The 20,188-nt window shown below is 44.1% G+C and overlaps 3 protein-coding genes across 4 annotated transcripts; 1 reads left to right on the top strand and 2 right to left on the bottom strand.

Annotated features, from left to right (window-relative positions):
* Positions 1–172: 172 nt before the first annotated feature.
* LOC122734666 (sulfotransferase 1A1-like) lies at positions 173–12,612 on the bottom strand. 2 transcript variants are annotated; one of them, XM_043975644.1, is made up of 8 exons: positions 12,487–12,612; positions 6,568–6,716; positions 6,240–6,365; positions 5,912–6,009; positions 5,469–5,595; positions 5,267–5,361; positions 682–862; positions 173–370 (listed from the first exon to the last, which is right to left on the bottom strand). In XM_043975644.1, exons 2-8 carry the CDS (start codon positions 6,713–6,715, stop codon positions 258–260), a joined length of 888 nt encoding a protein of 295 aa, XP_043831579.1. In that variant the 5' UTR covers position 6,716; positions 12,487–12,612; the 3' UTR covers positions 173–257. The 2 variants fall into 2 exon arrangements, with proteins under 2 accessions (XP_043831579.1, XP_043831580.1); XM_043975645.1 differs by lacking the exon at positions 12,487–12,612 and adding an exon at positions 7,270–7,411.
* A 2,145-nt stretch (positions 12,613–14,757) lies between these two features.
* SLX1A (SLX1 homolog A, structure-specific endonuclease subunit) lies at positions 14,758–19,058 on the bottom strand. Its single transcript, XM_043975646.1, is given in 8 exon segments — positions 14,758–16,087; positions 16,169–16,259; positions 16,359–16,486; positions 17,749–17,985; positions 17,987–18,064; positions 18,214–18,265; positions 18,485–18,690; positions 18,865–19,058. Coding segments are annotated over 7 exon segments (816 nt in total). The 5' UTR covers positions 18,685–18,690; positions 18,865–19,058; the 3' UTR covers positions 14,758–16,057.
* Positions 19,059–19,178: 120 nt separating this feature from the next.
* BOLA2B (bolA family member 2B) lies at positions 19,179–19,859 on the top strand. The gene is made up of 3 exons (XM_043975647.1): positions 19,179–19,326; positions 19,480–19,577; positions 19,682–19,859. The coding sequence occupies exons 1-3, from the start codon at positions 19,264–19,266 to the stop codon at positions 19,779–19,781; spliced, it is 261 nt and encodes an 86-aa protein (XP_043831582.1). The 5' UTR covers positions 19,179–19,263; the 3' UTR covers positions 19,782–19,859.
* Positions 19,860–20,188: the final 329 nt, after the last annotated feature.

The raw sequence follows: 20,188 nt of genomic DNA, 5'->3' as shown, positions 1-20,188 counted from the left end.
CGAGGGGGCATCTAGGTGGCACAGTGGATAAAGCACTAGCCCGGAATTCAGGAGGATCTGAGTTCAAATCTGGGCTCAGGCACTTGACACTTACTTAGCTGTGTGACCCTGGGCAAGTCACTTAATCCTCATTGCCCTGCTCCCCCCCCAAAAAAAAATAGAATAGAATATATGAAAGCTAATTTTGCTGAAAATGGTTATTAGAAGAATAGAAAAATTGGGGGCCAGTGCAGGAGCCTGGGTTGATGACCCTCTCTTCAGAAGTCAGTACAAAAGTGAAGGTCCGATCCAGCCATCTTCTCTTCATAGTCTGCATCAAACCTCTCATTCTGGGCTACAGTGAAGGTGTTCTTCCAGTCCCCAGTAGTGCCTATGAGAGAATAGAATAAGAGCTAGCATAGCATGACTGAAAGCTACTTTCTCCCCCTTTAGACTTTGCACACATCCAGCTTGACAAGGAGTGGTAGAGATACAGGTTTCCATTTCTCCTCTGTCCCAAGCTGCTTAGCTCTAGAATCTTCCCTCTGTCCCTCCCGCCCTATGTTCTTAGAATCACTTGCGTTTCTGCTATCTGTATCAAGAATGCAGGCCTGTCTTAGAACCCTAGCTTCTATTTGATTCCATTTCCTACTCCAGGTGAGTTTTAATACATTGGCCCCTCCCTTTCACAGAGCTTATTACCCTTCCTCATGAATGGGGAGATCGAATGGTCCATGATTTCAACAGGGACAGTGCTATAGTTGGTCATAGGGTTCTCTTTCATCTTTTTGAAAGACGTCTGTTGGATAATTCGATGTAGAATATCATCTGGCAGTGGCCGTCCCACAAATTCTGTGATTTTCTGAATTTCCCTCTTGGGATCCTGGAGAATGGTAACAGTTGAAGGAGAATTTGAGTTTGGAGGGGGTTTGTGAACTTAGGTAGGAGATCATAGGATTCTTTCCCCCCCTCCCCCCCTTTTTTTTTTTTTGGCAGGACAATGAGAGTTAAGTGACTTGCCCCAAGGTCACACAGCTAGTAAGTGTCAAGTGTTTGAGGCTGGACTTGAACTCAAGTCCTCTTGAATATAGGGCTGGTGCTTTATCCACTGCACCACCTAGCTGCCCTTGGGGATCATTGGATTCTAACTAGAGCTGGAAAGGAGCTCGGTGACCTAGCCCAACTTAGCCTTACTTTTCCTGTCTGTAAAATGAAGGAAAGGGAGGTAAGCAGCTTGCCCAACATCACACAGGTAGTTCACGTCAGAGGTGGGGTTTGAACCCAGTTTTCTCACTCGAGAGCCAGCTCCCTCTATTCTACCACACTGTCTAACCTGTAATGTTAGAGCGTGACTAGAGTTAAACCACTCATGGTACTCTTTTAGCCCTCATTCCTAACCTTTAGCAGGGGTTCTAACTTGGGGTCCACAGCCACCTAAGGGGATCTGTGTTCAGGAGACCTGTGAACTTGGATAGGGACAAAATTATATCTTTATTTCCACTAACCTCTAACTGAAATTGAGCATTTCTTTCAGTTATTTAAAAATTCCCCAGGCTTCACCAGGCTGCCCAAGAGGTTGACAACACACTGTCAACTGTTACTAATTATTCTGATGGAGGAGTAGGACACTGGGGTCATCCATCTTTTTTTTTTTTTTTTTTTTTTCACTCTTAGAATAGAATTTTATTTTCCAAAATATATGTAAAAACAAATTTTAACATCAATTTTTAAAAAACAATTGTTCCAACTTATCTTCCTCCTCTATTCCCACCCCCACCCTCTAGAACTCAAGCATTTCAAAATAAATTATACATGAGTAGTCATGGAAAACATTCCCACATTAGCTAGGTTGTGAGAAAAAAAACAGTCAAAAAACTCCCAAAACTTCAGACTGTGGAATTGTCAAAGAGAAAAAACATTTTTTTTTTAAAATGTGTTTCCAGGGGCAGCTAGGTGGTGCAGCGGACAGAGCACCGGCCCTGGAACCAGGAGCACCTGAGCCCAAATCCGGCCCCACACACCCAACACCCACCAGCCACATGACCCCGGGCAAGCCACCCAAACCCAATTGCCTCACCAACAAAGAAAAAAAAAAAGAAAAGAAAAAAAATGTGTTTCCATCTATTTCAGATACTATCACTTCTTTCTCTGTAGATGGGTTGCCATTTTCATGGTCCTTCAGGGTTATATTGGACCATTGCCTTGCTGAAAATAACCACATGCTTCCCAGCAGATCATTTTACACTATTGCTGTTATTTCGTATACAGTGCATTTCACTCTGCTTCAGTTCATGTAGGTCTTTCCAGGTTTTTCTAATAGTATCCTGTTCATCATACCCTAAATAATGTACCTTAAACTTGACAAAGAATTTTCTTCGTATTAGCCCAGCAATGTCATCATAACTATTTCCCTCCATCCTATTCCCTTCCCATGATATTTACTCTATTTTCCATCTTCTTTTAAACTATTCCTCCTCAAAAGTATTTTACTTCTGACTGTCCCCTCCCCTACTCTGCACTCCCTTTTTTTCCACCCTTCCTTCCTTATCCTCTTCCCCTCATACTTTCCTATAAGGTTAAATAGATTACTCCTCCCAACTGGGTGTGAATGTTATTCCCTCCATGAGCCAACTCTGATGAGTTTAAGGTCTTTGAGCTAATTCTATGTTCCAAATTTTCTTCCTCCCTCTCTCCTCAACCCTCCCTATGAAATCAAGCAATTCAATATTTCATACTTGTGCCGTTATGCAGAACATCTTCACCTTCCTTGAAAGTATTTTGCTTTTTACTACTCTCCCAGAATCTGCCCTTCCCTCCTTCCCCTCCCCCCCCTTATCTCCCTCCCCTCCCTCAGGGCAAAATATATTACTATACCCACTTGAGTATGTATGTTAGTCCTTCTTTGAGTCAATTCTGATGATATTAAGGTTCAATCACTCCCCAATTCCTTCCCCCTCTTCCCCTCCCCTCCATAAGCTTTTTTCTTGTTTCCTTCATATGAACAACCTCTCCCCAGACCATCTCTCCCCTTCCCCCTCCCCCAGTCTATTTCTCCTACACCTCAACCCTATTTTAAGGATGTCATTATGGGTTAGTTAGATGGCACAGTGGACAATGCACCAGCCCTGGACCCAGGAGGCCCCAAGCCCAAATCCGGCCCCATACATAGACACCCCACAAATAACAAAACATAACTTCCCTTCGTATTCAGTTCAGACCTGTGTCCTCTGTATTATCTTCCCATATAGGAATGTTAACAGTTTGATCTTTTAATATCCCTCATGAAGTCTTTTTCCTGTTTATCTTTTTATGCTTCTCCAGGGTGTTGTATTTGAAAGTCAAATTTTCTATTCAGTTCAGGTCTTTTCATAACAAATGCCTGAAAGTCTTCTTTCTCCTTGAAGTTCCATGTTTGCCTCTGAAAGATGATGCTTAGTTTTGCTGGGTACATGATTTTTGGCTGTAGTCCCAGTTCCTTTGCCCTCTGGAATATCATATTCCATGCCCTCCGGTCCTTTAATGTAGAAGCTGCTAGATCTTGCTTTATCCTTATTGGAGCTCCACAGTATTTAAATTCCTTTTTTCTAGCTGCTTGCAATATTTTCTCCTTGACCTGGGAGTTCTGGAATTTGGCTATAATATTCCTGGAGGTTTTCCTTTTGGGATCTCTTTCAGGAGGTGATCGGTGGATTCTTTCAATTTCTATTTTAGCTTCTGCTTCTAGAATATCAGGGCAATTTTCCCTCACAATCTCTTGGAGGATGGTGTCTAAACTCTTGTTTTGGTCATGGTTTTCAGGTAGTCCAATGATTTTCAAATTATCTCTCCTAGATTTATTTTCTAGGTCAGCTGTTTTTCCAAGGAGATATTTCACATTGCCCTCTATTTTTTCATTCAATTGGATTTGCTTTACTGTGTCTTGGTTTCTCATAAGCTCACTAGTTTCCATTTGTTCAATCCTAATTCTTAGGCAATTATTTTCATCAGACAGTTTTTTAATCTCCTTTTCCATTTGGCTTTTCAAACTGTTGACTTTTTTCTCATGACTCTCCTGCATTGCTCTCATTTCTCTTTCCATTCCTTCCTCTCTTTCTCTACATCTTCGTTCTATCTCTCCTACTTTCTCTTCAAAGTCCCTTTTGAGAGCTTCCATGGCCTGAGACCAGTTCATATTTTTCTTGGAAGCTTTGGACGTTGGAGCTTTGACCCTATTATTTTCTTCTTCTTCTGAGGATGTATTGTGGTCTACCTTTTCCCCAAAGAAGTTTTCGATGGTCTTCTGCTTTCTCTGCCTACTCATCCTGGCTTACTGTTTCTTGGCTTTTTACTCCTTAAAGTGTAGTGCTGCTTCCCGGACACACCGTTCGTGCTACAGCGTGGCCCAGGGGGTGATTGGGCTTCTTCTCAGCCTGCCTGGCTTGTGAGTAATCACAGCTGCTTTCTCTTTGACCCGGAAACAGAAGTCTGATTGAACTCTGATTCTCTATGGTCGGAAGCTTGGCGTGCTTTTACCCCTCCCCCACTGGGCCACTACCACTCGATTCAGCCCACTGGTTCAGACCCAGGGCGCTTTGCCCCAACTCCAGCAGATACTGCCTCCACTTCACCCCGGCCTACCTCTGAACCCCCTCACCAGTCCGTGATTGTAGCCTCAGAAGCTGCTGGTGCTGAAGACGCTGAAGTGCGCTGGAAGCAGTGTCCCTGGCTGGGTCCGGACCGCGCGCTGAGCTGTTCAGCCTGATCAGTAGGTGATCAGAATTGCCCTTTTTTGCGGAGAAACAGTCTCACTCTGTTCTTATGTGCATTAGGCTGTTCTGGGTTTTGATTTTTACCGCATTATTTGGGCGTGAATGGACAGGTTTATCTGGAGCTTGTGGGAGTCACAGCCTCTCCTCCGCCATCTTGGCTCCGCCCCGTCATCCATCTTAATAATCCATCCTGGCTAATCTCAGTGTCCAGCCAGCCAGCCATATTAAATTCCCTGACCTTTGTTTACAAAGTCTTCTGGAAAAGGTTGGGGTTGAAAATGATTGGAATGGAATTACTGGATGAAGACTTATGATGGATGGCCTTCCTAGACTGGAAGGGTTGTGACAGTGTGAAGAGGAGTGTAGAGAAGCTTCTCTTCTTGTACCCAGCCTAAATTCCCAATACCTGCAGTTTGATAGTCTGTAAAGGTGTGGGGAGGGGAAAAAGGATGGCACAGTGGGCCCCGAGGATTTCCTAGTAAGAAATGTGGCATTGGCAGGGAATGGCAAATGTTAACTTAGAAAGAGGAGAGTCTTACCTTCTTCATATCTTCATAGAAGAGGTAGAGAACTGGATACCGCTTTCTCAACTCCCACCATTCCAGAACGTGCTGGTACCAGGAGCCATATGATACTGATCAGAGGAAGAAGAAAAACTAAAATCTGGCCCCATTCTGCTCCTTTGTGCACCCCATCCTTTAAAAACCTTGGGTCTGACTTGCCCACTGAGTCATACCTTACCTTGCCCAGTCATAAATTCCTCCAGGAAGTCCTCCCAGGCCCCAGGGTCAGGGTGTACCTTTGCCATCTTATAGAAGTTGAAATAGGAGACTGCCACATCTTTGGCATTTCTTGCCACATAGATGATCTGGAGTAGGGAAGAGAAGGTCTCATGTGGGCTGGTCAGGAGTAGGGATTTGTTCTTTCTGATATTCCCTATTGGTCCTGATTATTCTTAACACCAGACAAGTTGGTGATCAAATCCCCCCCCCCAAAAAAAAACCACAAACAAACAAAAACCACCAAAAAAACCAAAAACCAACAACCAAAATCTACTTGGAAGAAGCGTCTTCAGTGGGTATGTATAATTCTCTTCAGCGCCCACTTTCCTCCTTCCATCCCTGGGAGTCTAGTATGGTTTGGAACTCCCTCCTTCATTCGGCTTTGCATCTTTTCCCATTTACCTTGACTTTATGATCCAGCAAGGAGTGGGGGACCAGTGACAGAGGCAAGTGTGTCTTGAGTAGTCGTGGTGGAGGTATTTCCTTGAGAGTCTCTATGCCTAAGGCCGAGAATGGGTGGAGTTGGCAGTCAGTCAGGGACATCATTTCTCAAAGTCTTTCTTGACTCACCTAACAGTACAAGTTGTAGGCCTCGTCCCATTTGTCCTACCAGTTTTCCACCTCTAACTCCTCTAGTACATCTTGTGTCTCCAGCTCCCTTACATTCCCACTCAATTTTTCCTACTTTTTTAGACCTTCCTGCCTCCCACCCCACTAGCAGTTCAATTACCAGAGGGGATTCCTGGGGCTTTGAATTCAAGAAATGGCACTCGGAGGAAGATTGGGGCCCGTTGGCATTTCTCCACATCACCTCCTTGGTAGATCATATCTAGGATCTCACTCACCCAGGTGGTTCCTGCAATGAGAATGTGAAGTAAGGGGAAAAGGGGTTCTTGGTTATATCAGAAGCAAGGAAGTAGACCTCTGAATTGTAGGTAGGTGAAAAACACTGAAGGGCAAAAGCCCCTGGATCCTGAATACTTGCCCAGCTATTATGAGAGCAGGAAGCTGTGACTCTGGAGGCTTTATTAGAATTAGGCTAGGTGGGGTTTGCTCACCAGACTTGGGGTAGGTACTGATGAGAACATCATCAGGCCAGGCCTGAAAATCCTTCAGCTGTTCTAAAGCTTCAGCAAAGTATTTGAGGAGTGGAACACCCTTCACAGACACGAGGGGCATCCGAGGGCTGTCTTGGATCAGCTCCATCCTGTAAGGCAAATGATTGGATCAGGGAACTGCAAGTAGTGAATGAACCTCCATCTTAAAGATGTGCAGAGGGACAGCCCTTGCTCCCCAAACACATATTCTGCCTCTGTGTGGGTCCAGTTGTTAAGGCATTTTCCTGTATCAAGCCTGAACTTGCCTCTTTAAAACTTCTGCCTTGCTCCTGGCTTCGCTAACTGGGACTAAGGGGAGCGCTTCTAATCTGTTTTCTTCTTCTTCTTCTTATCTTTTTTTTGGTGAGGCAATTAGGGTTAAGTGACTTGCCCAGGGTCACACAGCTAGTAAGTGTTAAGTGTCTGAGGTCGGATTTGAACTCAGGTACTCCTGACTCCAGGGCCGGTGCTTTATCCATTGTGCCACCTAGCTGCCTCTCTAATCGGTTTTCTACATCATATCCTTTCACATAGTTAAAGATAGCTTTGGTGTCCTGAGTCAGTCAACTTTGATTTAAGTACCTTCTATGAGCGAGGCACTGTTGTTACACAAAGGGAATACAAAAAGAGGCAAAAGATAGGTCCTGCCCTCAGGAAACTTACAGTCTAAAGGTGGAGGTGACAGGAAGCTAGGTGGCACAGTAGATAGAATGCTGGGCCTGGAATTAGGAAGACCCCTTGAGTTCAAAGCTGACTAGTTGTGTGATACTGGGCAAGTCACTTAATCCTGTTTGTCTCAGTTTTCTCATCTGTAAAATGAGCTGGAAAAGGAAATGGTGGTACATTAGTCAAGAAAATTGAAAAGAAAACCCCCATTGGGGTCACAAAGAGTCAGGCATGACTGGAGATGACTAAACAGAGGAGTCAGTAGAGTAGGGGAGGGAAGAGGGTGCTTCAGGGACTGGAGATAGCCAAAGAAAATTCATGGTGCTGAGAGATGAAGTGTCTTGTTTGTGGAATAGCCAGGAGGCCTGTGTCACTGGATCAGAGTCATGTCAAGGGGAGTAGGGTGTAAAGACTGGAAAGGTAGGAAGGCATGGACTTAAAACACTTCAGACAAGTATATCAAGGGTTTTTTTTCCTCCTGGTTGCTCTTCAGTTTACCAGTTTCCTTAAACTGTGACACCCAAAACTGAAAGCAGTCTGACCAAGGCAGAATACATCAGTATTATTCTTTTTTTAAAAAAAGGTTTTTTTAGGGGCAGCTAGGTGGTGCAGTGGCTAGAGCATCGGCCCTGGATTCAGAAGGACCTGAGTTCAAATCCGACCTCAGACACTTAACACTTACTAGCTGTGTGACCCTGGGCAAGTCACTTAACCCCAATTGCCTCACCAAAAAAACAAAAACAAAAAAAATTTTTTAAGCATTTTTATTTAAAGTTTTGAGTTCCAAATTCTATCCCTCCTCTTCCTCTCCTCCACCCTCCCTGAGGCAGTAAGCAATCAGATATAGGTTATATGTGTATAATTATGTAAAACATTACCATATTAGTCATTTTGTATAAGAAGACTCGAATAAAAGGAAAAAAATGAAAGTGATAAATAGCATGCTTCAGTCTGTTCAATTAATTCTTTGGAGGTGGATATTATGCTTCATCATTAGTCCTTTGGTATTGTCTTGGATCATTGTATTGCTGAGAATAATTAAGTCATTCACAGTTCATCAAACAATATTGCTGTTACTGTGCACAATGTTCTCCTGGTTCTGCTCACTTCATTATACATCAGTTCATTTAAGTCTTTTCAGGCTTTTCTGAAATCATCCTGCTAGTCATTTCTTTTTTTTTTTTTTTTTTTGGTGGGGCAATGAGGGTTAAGTGACTTGCCCAGGGTCACACAGCTAATAAGTGTCAAGTGTCTGGGGCCAGGTTTGAACTCAGGTCCTCCTGAATCCAGGGCCAGTGCTTTATCCACCATGCTACCTGTCATTTCTTATAGTACAATAATATTCCATTACAATCACATACCACAGCTTGTTTAGCCATTCCACAATTAATGCGAATTCCTTTGATTTCCAATTCTTAGCCACCACAAAAAGAGCTGCTATAAATATTTTTGTGCAAATAGGTCTTTTTTTTTCCTCTTCCTGGGGATGTCTTTGAGATATCAACCCAGCAGTGATATTACTGGATCAGAGGGTATGCACAGTTCTATAACCCTTTGGGCATAGTTCCAAATTGCCCTTTTGAATGGTTGGATCAGTTTGCAAGTCTACCAACAGTGGATTAGTGTCCCAGTTTTCCCACATTCCTTCCAACCTTCAACACTTTCTTTTTTTGTCATATTAGTCAATCTGATAGGTGGGAGGTGGTACCTCAGAATTGTTTTAATTTGCACTTCTCTGATCAATAGTTATTTAGAGCATTTTTTCATATGACTTTAAAGCTTTGATTTCTTTTGTCAGAAACTGCCTGTTCATATCCTTTGACCATTTATTATGTGGGGAATGACTTATTATAAATTTGACTCAGTTCTCTATATTTAAAAATGAGGACTTTATCAGAGATACTTGTTGCAAATTTTCCCCTAGTTTTCTGCTTTCCATATAATTATGTTTACATTAGTTTTGTTGTAAAAACTTTTTAATTTTACATAATCAAAATTATCTATTTTACATTTTGTAATGCTGTCTATATTTGATCCTAAATCCATCTCTTATCCATAAATCTAACAGAGAAACTATTCCATCTTAATTTGCTTATGGTAACACCCTTGTGAGTAAATCATGTACCCATTTTGACCTTATCTTGGTACAAGGTGTAAGATATAACCATCTCTACCTAGTTTCTGCTATATAATTTTCCAGCTTTTCCTAGAAGTTTTTGTTATATCATGAGTTTTTGTTTCAAAAGCTTGGATCTTTGGGTTTATCATATACTAGATTACTATGGTCATTGTATCTGAGGGGCAGCTAGGTGGCACAGTGGATAGAGCACTGGTCCTGGAGTCAAGAGGACCCAAGTTCAAATCTCCCCTCAGACACTAGCTGTGTGACCCTGGGCAAGTCACTTAACCCCAATAGCCTTAAACATCCCGGGCCATCTCCAGTAGTCCTGATGTATATCTTGCCACTGGAATCTGATGGCCCTAGAGGAGAGTGAAGTTGGTGACTTTGCACAGCTCTCTCTCACTTAAATCCAATTCAGTGCAAGTCATGACATCACTTCAGTGTCATAGTCCTATTCAAGAGCAAAGGACAAACAAGAACAATTTGTACCTAATTTAGTCCACTGATCCACCACTCTGTTTCTTAGCCAGTACCACATTGTTTTGATAATTACCACTTTATAATACAGTTTGAGATGTGGTACTGCTAGACCACCTTCTTTCAAATTTTTTTTCCCCACTGATTGTCTATGAAATCCTTGAGCTTTTCTTTAAGAGAAATTTTATTATTTTTTCTAGCTCTACAAAATATTTTTTTGATAATTTGATTGGGGGCAGCTAGATGGCGCAGTGGATAGAACACTGGCTCTGGAGTCAGGAGTACCTGAATTCAAATCCAGCCTCAGACACTTAACACTTACTAGCTGTGTGACCCTGAGCAAGTCACTTAACCCTAATTGCCTCACTAAAAAAATAAAATAAAAACAAAAGATAATTTGATTGGTATGGCACTGAACAAATAGATTAATTTACATGGAATTGTCATTTTTATTATATTGGCTCAGCCTACCCACAAACAATTAATATTTTTATAGTTGTTTAGATCTGACTTTGTGTGAGAAGGACCATTACTCTTTTATTCCTGGAAGCTACACTTCTCAATCGTGAGAATATTATTACCACATTGTTAGTTACAAGTATCTGTAAAGTGATTGCTTCATTTAAGAAAACTACTGTTTCTTAATGAAGCACAGGGGGAAGTGTGAGAATATTATTACCAGGGGTACCCTGCTGAGAGAGCATGGCTTGACCTTTCTAAAGTTCAGTGTCCTGAAGTTACCTTATATCAACATGAAACCACTCTCAACCAATCAGCTTGAAACAGTGTGGAAGGCTGTTTGTTTTGTCAGTTGGTGGTTGGAACCTCCTCTCTGACCGCTCCTAGAGGTGTTAGGTTTTTCTATTCTTTCAGAGACACTTGTTCTCTCTTTGTTAGCCTCTAATCTTTTTTTTTTTGGTGGGGCAATGGGGGTTAAGTGACTTGCCCAGGGTCACACAGCTAGTAAGTCAAGTGTCTGATGCCGGATTTGAACTCAGATCCTCCAGAATCTAGGACTTGTGCTTTATCCACTGTGCCACGTAGCTGCCCCTACCCCTATTCATCTTTTTTTTTTTCTTAGTGAGGCAATTGGGGTTAAGTGACTTGCCCAGGGTCACACAGCTAGTAAGTGTTAAGTGTCTGAGGCCGGATTTGAACTCAGGTACTCCTGACTCCAGGACCGGTGCTCTATCCTACCCCTATTGATCTTAATAATTTGTTGATCTTCATTTGATGTTCTCTCCCCCTCTGATTCCTAAATTTCCTCACATGAGTATAGCTAACATGTATATGATGCTTTAAGGTTTTCACCAAGCTTATCTCATTTGATATTATGAGGTAGGTGCTATTTTTATCCCCATTTTACATTTTATAGATGAGGAAACCAAAGTTGGGAGAGATGAAGGAACTTGCTAAGGATTCCATTACATATTATCAAAATCAGGATTCAAATTTCCTGACTCTATAGTGATTTATTCCCTATGCCAATACCTCCCCACAACCTCCCCCTTCCCCTTTTTTCTTGTGCTGTTTCTTTTGAATAAGATGAACCTTCCAGAACCACATTGCTATCACAGGTTCCATCTCACCAAGTCTCAGTGACACCTGTGAAGTGAAATTTGCCTGAGGATCTCTAGTTCATCTTGATTGTTGCTTGAACTTTGGCTCCTGTAAACTACTGGATGTCTCACCTGCTATTCTCCCTTCACTGTAGCCACTCTGTAGTATCTATGATCTATCTCCATTATTTCTAGAGCTTTTCACTTTTCTTTCCATTCTCAGTCCCTCCTTAGGCTCTTTCAGCCTTGCCACTCCCTCTCCTATACTTGTTTTTGGATTTCCTTCTGGATGCTTAGTAACTTCCATAAATCTAATCCACTAAATCTCTCTCTTCATCTCTACTCAGATATCTACTGGAGCTGGCTCAAACCAAAGAGCTGATCATTCAGTTGTCAGTATGGGCATTTATTTACACCTCAGAAATTGGCAAATGCTATAAATCAGGGCTTGATTTCGTTGTTTAGACTTAAAGTGATGGAGAAAATGTTAATAATGCATATTAAACTTCAGAGTGTGACATGCTACATTTTCTTTTCCTTAAGGGCCAGCTGGTAAACGTTTGCCGGCATAATTCCTTTCAGTGTCAGCACACTGAATTAAGCAACATCATTTCTGGGTTAGAGTTTGGTATTATGGTATGGGCTCAACCTGAGGCTGTCAGCAACACAGCAAAACAAAGCAAAAAGTTGTTAATCTGGGGATGAACTCATGGGTTTAGGAAGGTAACAAGAGAAATAACTCCAGTGCTAGCAATAAGTAGGTACATAAGTAAGCAGTAAGTAACAGAAATAACCACAGGGTTAGCAGACCTAAAGGCAGAAGCAGTGGTAAGCACTGAAGGCTGGGAGAATGTATGGTAGGGAAGTGGATCTACAGACATTGCTGGAAGAGGAACCGGGAGCGTTGTAGGGTGTAGGAAAGAAGAGAGGAGGGGTAGAGACATCTACTGGGAAGGATAGAAGAGTGCAGAGACCATCCAGGACGGGCCAAGAGCCTCTCCTATCTGGCCTCTCTCCGTCTAACTCCTTTCCAAGCCCTCCATTCTTTCTACTGACCTGAGTTTTCCAGAATCTGCAGATGTGCTGGTAAAGAAATCTGTGTCTTGGGAGTGAAGCAGGAGTGATTCAGGACATTGGGTTTTATGGGTCTAGTATGGGCGGGGTAGAAGTAGCTAAAGGGGCTGGCTGGCACTTGGATTTGCTGATATGAAAGAAAAGGGGGAGGGGCAAAAAGAGGGTGGAGATGGTCAATACCTCCGTGACTTGGGGTGGACATAACTTACAAAAAGTGAGCTAAACTGGGGAATGGAGTGAAGGGGATGGGGCAGTATGCCAAAATTCTGAATTCTTGACAAATCAAGAACTTTAAAAACTTGATTTTACTAGATACTGTAGATACTGTTACTGTTAGAACAAAGGAGGTTTATCAAGCCATCTCAATTGCCTTGCACAAAGACCGCCCATCCTGACACTGCTCCTTCGCCCCGAGGATATCCTGGTTTAAAAATCAAGCTGGGTTTGGAGTCAGAGTCTGAGCTCAGGTTCTTTCTCTTAATCTGAGTGACCAAGAGGAAGTCATTGAACCTTTGGAGATAATACTTGTACTCTCTACACAGTTGTTTTGAGGACCAGGCACAACGTACTGTATAAGAATGAATGGAAATTAAGAATAGATGATGTTATATCCGTAAGAGAAGGGACTGGTTTTGGGGAGGAAAGGGGGTGGTCTCTTTGTATCTCCTGCTCCTGTCGGAATTCCTGGCACTCAAAAGATGATAAATGTCTATGAATTGAATTGTCACATTCTCCCCCCCCCAAAAAAAAAGAAGCTATAGCATGAAATTCTAGAATATTGCTTAGATCAGCTTGACTAGACTTAGAAATACATAGGACTTTTGATTATTAGAACTGGAAGGAACTTTAGAGCCCAAGTTTAATCACCTTGTTTTTTTCAGATGAAGAAGCTGAAGCCCAAAGATGGGCAGTACATTGTCTGAGATCACAATGTTAGAAAGCAGAGGAGAAATACAGTTGGAAAGTTGGACCTTGTAAATTGGGAGTCATTGAAGATGTCTGGACAGGGGAATGGTGCGATTTGTGTTTAAGGAAGAGTGTGTCAGTCAGTTCCCTATGGCTACCCTCTCTTCTTGTAACGTTCCAAACCAAAATATCCTTCCATGAAGCAGCTAGGTGGCACAGTGGAAAAAGCACTGGCCCTGGATTCAGGAGGACCTGAATTCAAATATGGCCTCAGACACTTGACAGTTACTAGCTGTGTGACCCTGGGCAAGTCACTTAACCCCCATTGGCCCACAAACAAAATATCCTTCCATGGCCATCACTCCCCTTTATGTGTTGTCTATCCCTATTAAAATGTAAACACCTTGAGATCTGGGAATATTTGATGTGCACTAAGAGTAAAAGATCCCGTGAGCAGTGACCTAATGTCCCAAAAGCCCTAGTCTGAGTTCAGACATGTCTTTTTTCAGGTGAATAAGATGTAAGGCAATGAGAGTTGGACTAGGGTGGTGGCAGTGGAAATGGAGAACAAGGGAGGACTGAACAGGATTTTTTTTTTTTTTGGTGAGGCAATTAGGGTTAAGTGACTTGCCCAGGGTCACATAGCTAGTAAGTGTCAAGTGTCTGAGGCCAGATTTGAACTCAGGTCTTCCTGAATCCAGGGCTGGTGCTCTGTCCACTGCGCCACCTAGCTGCCCCTGTGAACAGGATTATTAAAGAAAAATGGACAAGGCTTATTTGGTAAGGACATCATGCATCTTAGGATGCAGGTTAAATATGACCCCAAGTTTTCTGCCTTGGAGTGACTAGATGAATAGTTGGTCATGTCATGAGAGAGAGGAATTGGGAGAGTGAGCCGGGGTGAGCTTTGGTAGAAACATAAGCTTCATGAAGGCATTTCTCTCTTGTGTCTGTATCCCCAGTATCTAGCACAGTGCCTGGCACATTGTAGGTGCTTGTTATAAATGTTCATCAGTTGAGTGTAGTATTTCCATATGGGGCACTTTTTTTTTTTTGAAGTACTGAGCAATCAGTTGAGCAATCAGAAAGAAGTATAATCATTCTCATGTGAGAATTAAAGGCTAATAACACAGAGACGTTACTGATTAGAAGGAATCCAATGACAGTGAAGTCAGAAGTAAAAGCAGAAAATACTTTGAAGTCAAAGGTTAAGGTCGACATTTCTGGAAACCAGAACAGCAGCACATCTAATCAATCAGTCTTGTTGCCATGTTATGTCTGTGGCCCCATCTGCTGCTGACAGCGAGGCATTCTTGCAAATATTAATACATTTGTATGCAGAACATACTTTATACAAATCTTATCTAGATAGCATCCCAAGAAATAAGTTTGGGAAGAAAAATGGAGTCCTATTAAATTGATGGTTTTGTCATATCATTTTCTGTAATGCTATTAACTTTGCTCATTAGATTATTTGAATGCTACCCAATAATGTTCACTGGTGTTTTCCAGTGTTTGAGTATTTGCCAATGGTTACAGTTTTAAAAAAATAAATACGACTTAGCAATATTCCTTATTTATTTGACAAAATTTGTAGATATCCATAATAACGGTTATGAAGAATGTTGGAAATAGCTTAAGAAAGTTAAAGGAAATCAGTCAACTTGTTGACAGATATGTTTGTCAGTAAACAATCTATTAGTTTGTAATAACAATAAATCATGCATTTATTTTCTTTTTCAAAAAAACATGAAACTTTTAGTATAACATTCACAGAAAAGTGATTGTTTATTATCATAGTCATTCATTATTATTTAAAAACATGTAAATAAAATATTTTTAAAAATATAAAATAACATGATTTTGTGAATTGCAATTTGTCTCCCAAATTATCAGGAATTTGGAAAAACTCATGCAAGTACTTGAATGAATAAAAAAGCATTTCATTTATGAGCTTCCTGTGTGCCAAGCTCTGCCGGATGTTGGAGAGACAAATAGAAAACGGAGACACTCCCTGCTCTCAAGGAGCTTCCAGTCTAATTGGAGGAGATGAGACCCAGCTCTTTCCTTCCCTCCCCCCCCTCCCCAGCTCGTATCTTATAGTTCCTTCTTTCCCCAGTTCTTCCAGAGAGCTGTGAGCTCTCCTTTTGGTCACCAGCACTACGTGAGTGAAACCAAAGCTGAGGTCAGGAATGCAGTATCCTAAGAGCACCTAACCCTAAAGCCAGGTGCTTGTAGCAGTATTTGCTCTCCTAGTATAACCTCACACCTGTAGGCAGGGATAGGCTGTGGAAGCTTCCCTCCACTTCTCCCCTTCCTCCATCTTCTCTCAGCTAAACCTCATGTGTAAGAAATCACACATTTGGTTTCTCTGTGACCCCATCCCAGATTTCTGCCTTTTTTCCTTACCCCAAAGTAGCCCAGCATTTAACTCAGTTTCTTTATCGTACGAACTTACATTAACAACTATATAGAACTAGTATGATACAGCTGCTAAGTTTTGGAGCTAAAACTGAAATCCAGCTCCAAATATTTTCAACCTGTTTTCTAAAAATGATGAAAAAGCCCCCAAGACTGCTGGAGGTCGAAAGTAGAACCGGGTTTCTGGAAAGGCAGACCTCCTTTTGAGGTAGAAAAAGGCGGCCACTTAAGTCTTCAGTTCATCTGTCCAGTGTGTCTGGAGAGATAAATGGGAGAGTCAGAGTTGGACCTAGGATGAGAAAAGGAGAACTAGCGTGGACCACAAAACACACCTCACCTCTTCAAGGTCAGATTCTATCTCCTCCAGATTGCTGGGATATGCCTGGTGTAGACGGATCAGGTCTCCCCACAGTAAAGTGTTTTTACAGCTATACAAAAAAGAAGAGGCCAAAAGTGAGAGATTTAGTGGAGGAGGAACAGAAACCATTTTTCTCCTCAGCTCCAAGAGCTTCTAGCTTCCCACTCACCCTGGGCAGCTGCCCTTCAGGGGCAGAAGCTGTTGAGGTTCCTCTTGAAGGAATTCTTCAGCAAGGCAAATTAAGTGAGCATTCAATAGACAGTTGGGATGAGGACAGCAAAGGGATCCACCCTTATCCTGCCAGTTAGACGGGGGAAACAAGGTACAAGGTTAAGATGATTTAAACAAAGAATATTTCCTTTAAAATAATAAACATTGGAGAAGCTGTGGAAAAATTGAAACACTAATACACTGTTGATGGAGTTGTGAACTGACCCAACCATTCTGGAGAGCAATTTGGAACCATGCCTAAAGGGCTTTGGGACTGTGCATACCCTTTGACCCAGTAATACCACTAATAGGTCTGTATCCCAAAGAGATCATAAAAAAGGGAAAAGGACCCACATGTACAAAATTATTTCTAGCAGCTCTCTTTGTGGTGGCAAAGAATTGGTTGAGGGGATGCCCATCAATTGGGGAATGGCTGAACAAGTTGTGGTAAATGAATGTAATGAAATACTATTGTGCTGAAAGAAATGATGAGCAGGCAGATTTCAAAGCCACCTAAAAATTCTTAAGTAGACTGATCCTGAGTGAAGTGAGCAGAACCAGGAGAACATAACAGCAACATTGTGTGATAAATGACTGTGATAGACTTAGCTCTTCTTAGCAGTACAATGATCCAAGTCAATTTCAAAGAATTCATGATGGAAAATGTTCTCCAAATCTAGAAAAAAAGAACTGTGGATTCTGAATGCAGATTGAACCACACTGTTTTTACTTTTTTCACCCTTTTTTGAGGTTTTTCCCTTTTGTTCTGATTCTTATTTCACATGACTAATGTGGAAATGTTTACTGTGATTGTACTGGTTGTTTTTAGTGAGGCAATTGGGGTTAAGTGACTTGCCCAGGGTCACACAGCTAGTAAGTGTTAAGTGTCTGAGGCCGGATTTGAACTCAGGTCCTCCTGACTCCAGGGTCAGTGCTCTATCTACTGCACCACCTAGCTGCCCCATGATTATACATATATAACCTATATCAGATTGCTTTCTGTCTTGGGGAGGGAAGGGTGGGAGGGATAAAAATGTGCAACTAAAGATCTTATGAAAAATGTTGAAAACTATCTTTACATGTAACTGGAAAATAATAAAATACTTTTATGATTAAAAAGAGTATTGAGGGGGCAGCTAGATGGCGCAGTGGTTAAGCACTGGCCCTGGATTCAGGAGTACCTGAGTTCAAATCCGGCCTCAGACACTTGACACTAGTTGTGTGACCCTGGGCAAGTCACTTAACTCCCATTGCCTGCCAAAAAAAAAAAAGTATTTCCTATATTACTCTCATACCACGGTAGAGCTTTCAACCTTGTTCATACTGTAGAGAAGGCTGTGCTGTCTCACCTGGACTAGCTGCTGGCAGAGTGAGCAGAAGACCTCATCTGCTTCCTTGTCCACCCCTCTCCTTTCCCTCTGACTGAGGCCTGGTTGCAAAGGCCCAAAAGCAAGAGGCATGTGCTGGGGAGGAGGAGGGCTGAGTTCCTGCTGGAAGTCCTGTCGTAGCCAACGAACGGTGAGGGGCAACCTATTCCAGGGGGACACTTGCAGCATCTGGGCCAGGACCCGAAGGTGGAAAAAAAAAGGCTCCTTCCCTTCTGCCTTTTCCACTTACATGAGCCAGGCGCCGAGAGGACCGAGGGTGCTGCCAGGCCCACTCAAACTGAAGGGGAGAGAGATGGATGGAGGACAAGGTGTCATGGACTCAGAAGCTGTGGCTTTCACCTCCTCCATTCTCCAATCTGTTACCTCTCCCCTGCCCTCACTGTCCGTCCCCTCCTCCCCACCCCTTGCCCGGGTCTGACCTCTTACCCTAAGGGCAGCCACATCAGAAGGAAAGCCATGGACGATAAGGACCATTTCCCTGCAGAAAGCATGAGGGAGTCAGGGACACTGTGTGGGAGCAGGCCAACATATGGTCTAATTAGGGTCTGGGGATGCCTGGGGGCTGCGGTGTAAGGGAAGGCGGACTTTGGCCAAAGGGTGGCCGAGGTTCTCCCAGCCCTGGCTGGACTTTCCCTCACTCCATCCGCCCACTTCCCCGGCTCCGCCCCCTGAGCCCTGTTACCCTGTTCCCCGTTACCATGGTCCTCGCCCGCTAGTCCTCCACGCCCCTCCCTTCTTGCGCCCCGCGTTGTGCTGCTGGACTCGCCGAGAGGGGTTCACGGTGAAGCCCACGTAGACACGGCCTCTGTATTTGGGGTTGAGACAGTAGAGGAGGTAGACCCCGAAGAATGGCTGTGGGGGTTTCTCCACTGCCCGAGAGGCTTCCTCGGGCCCCATCGTTCTCTGCAGAGGATGGAAAAAAGATCAGAGGTGGCCTGGAGACGGGGGAATAGTAGTGTCATAGCCACGGTGTGGTTTTTCTGAAGCCTCGGTCATTTACCGGCCGAGGGCTTCATTTCTGGGGGGCAACATATTGCATAAGGCGCAGGACAGCGAATGGAGGAGGGGTACCCTCACCAGGCTACGATCGTGACGTCGAAACTGTGCCAGAATATACAAGCGGGGGGGGTCCTTTCTGAAAAGAACAGGGAGCCCACCCCCAACAAAGTTCAACACCGGAACTTCCGGTGTGGGCCAAACACAGGCTCCGATTGGCTAGAGGTTAAGTGAGGGCGGAAAGTCGGGTCCGAGGGGTAAGACAAGGGCGGAAGTGACAAACACAGACGTGGAGAAGCAACGAGAGAGAATCGATGTAAGGGCGGAAATGACCTGTACAGGACTAGGGAAACAAAGCATGAGCGAAGTCTTAAGGGCGGAAATTGCTCGTGGAAAGGCATCTCCCGGAAGTGGCGACAGTGTGGGCGGAAGAGGCGGGGGTTCAGAGTCCTGGGACCGGCCTGGGATTCGGCAGCCGAGATGGAGCTGAGTGCCGAGTCCCTGCGGGAGAAGCTACTGCGGGAATTGGAAGCGGAACACGTGGTGAGTGCGGGGGCGGGGCGGGCCCACTCCACCCCCCCCCCAAGCCCGTGAGTTCTGGGTCCCTGTGGCTGAAGAGGATGGCATGGGGTGGGGTGGGGGAGAGGAGGACTGGTGCCTAGGGGGTACCCCTTTAACCCTTCCCACCCCGGGCAGGAGGTAGAGGACACGACCCCCTCCCGCTGCGCTGCTAGTTTCCGAGTCCTCGTGGTCTCCTCCAAGTTCCAGGGGAAGCCGCTGCTGCAGAGACACCGGTGAGTGTGTGCTACCTCTCCGCGTGCCTGAGCACGTTGCCTTCCCCCACCCCCCACAATTCCTCGGGGCATTAACCTCTGACCCCACCTTGATTTTTCCTCAGGCTGGTGAACTCGTGCCTGGCGGAAGAGCTGCCCCACATCCACGCGTTTGAGCAGAAGACCCTGACTCCTGAACAGTGGGACAAAGAGCGGCAGAAGTGAGGCGCCGAACAGGGCGAGAGACACCCCCCCCTCCGCCCCCTCCACATTAAGACATTAAATCTCTGGTGTGTGGCTCGGCCCCTGTGTTCCCCACAAGTGTCTGTGTGTGTCCGTGTCTGTCTGTCCCCCGGGCTTGTTGTGGTTGGGGTCAGGACCCTGGCGTTCTCGGCCTGCTTTGGCAGCCCTCTCCCTTTCTGAACCTGTTTCCTCATCTGTAAAATGGGAGTGTTGGGCTACACAGAGACGCCCGTAGGTTCCTTCTGCCCCTGGTGCTGTCAGTCCTTGGCCGAGGTGTGCCAGATTAGCCCCGTTATTGGGGGTCTCGTCAGCGGGCCGGGGGACTGACTGTTTCGGTGCTTTCCAAGTTCTATGGACGAGTCATCCATGTTTCCCCTTCCAGACCATTG

The sequence above is a fragment of the Dromiciops gliroides genome, chromosome 1 (assembly GCF_019393635.1).
Source record: "Dromiciops gliroides isolate mDroGli1 chromosome 1, mDroGli1.pri, whole genome shotgun sequence".
In the NCBI taxonomy this organism is placed as follows: Eukaryota; Metazoa; Chordata; class Mammalia; order Microbiotheria; family Microbiotheriidae; genus Dromiciops; species Dromiciops gliroides.
This window is presented reverse-complemented; position numbering and strand designations above follow the sequence as displayed.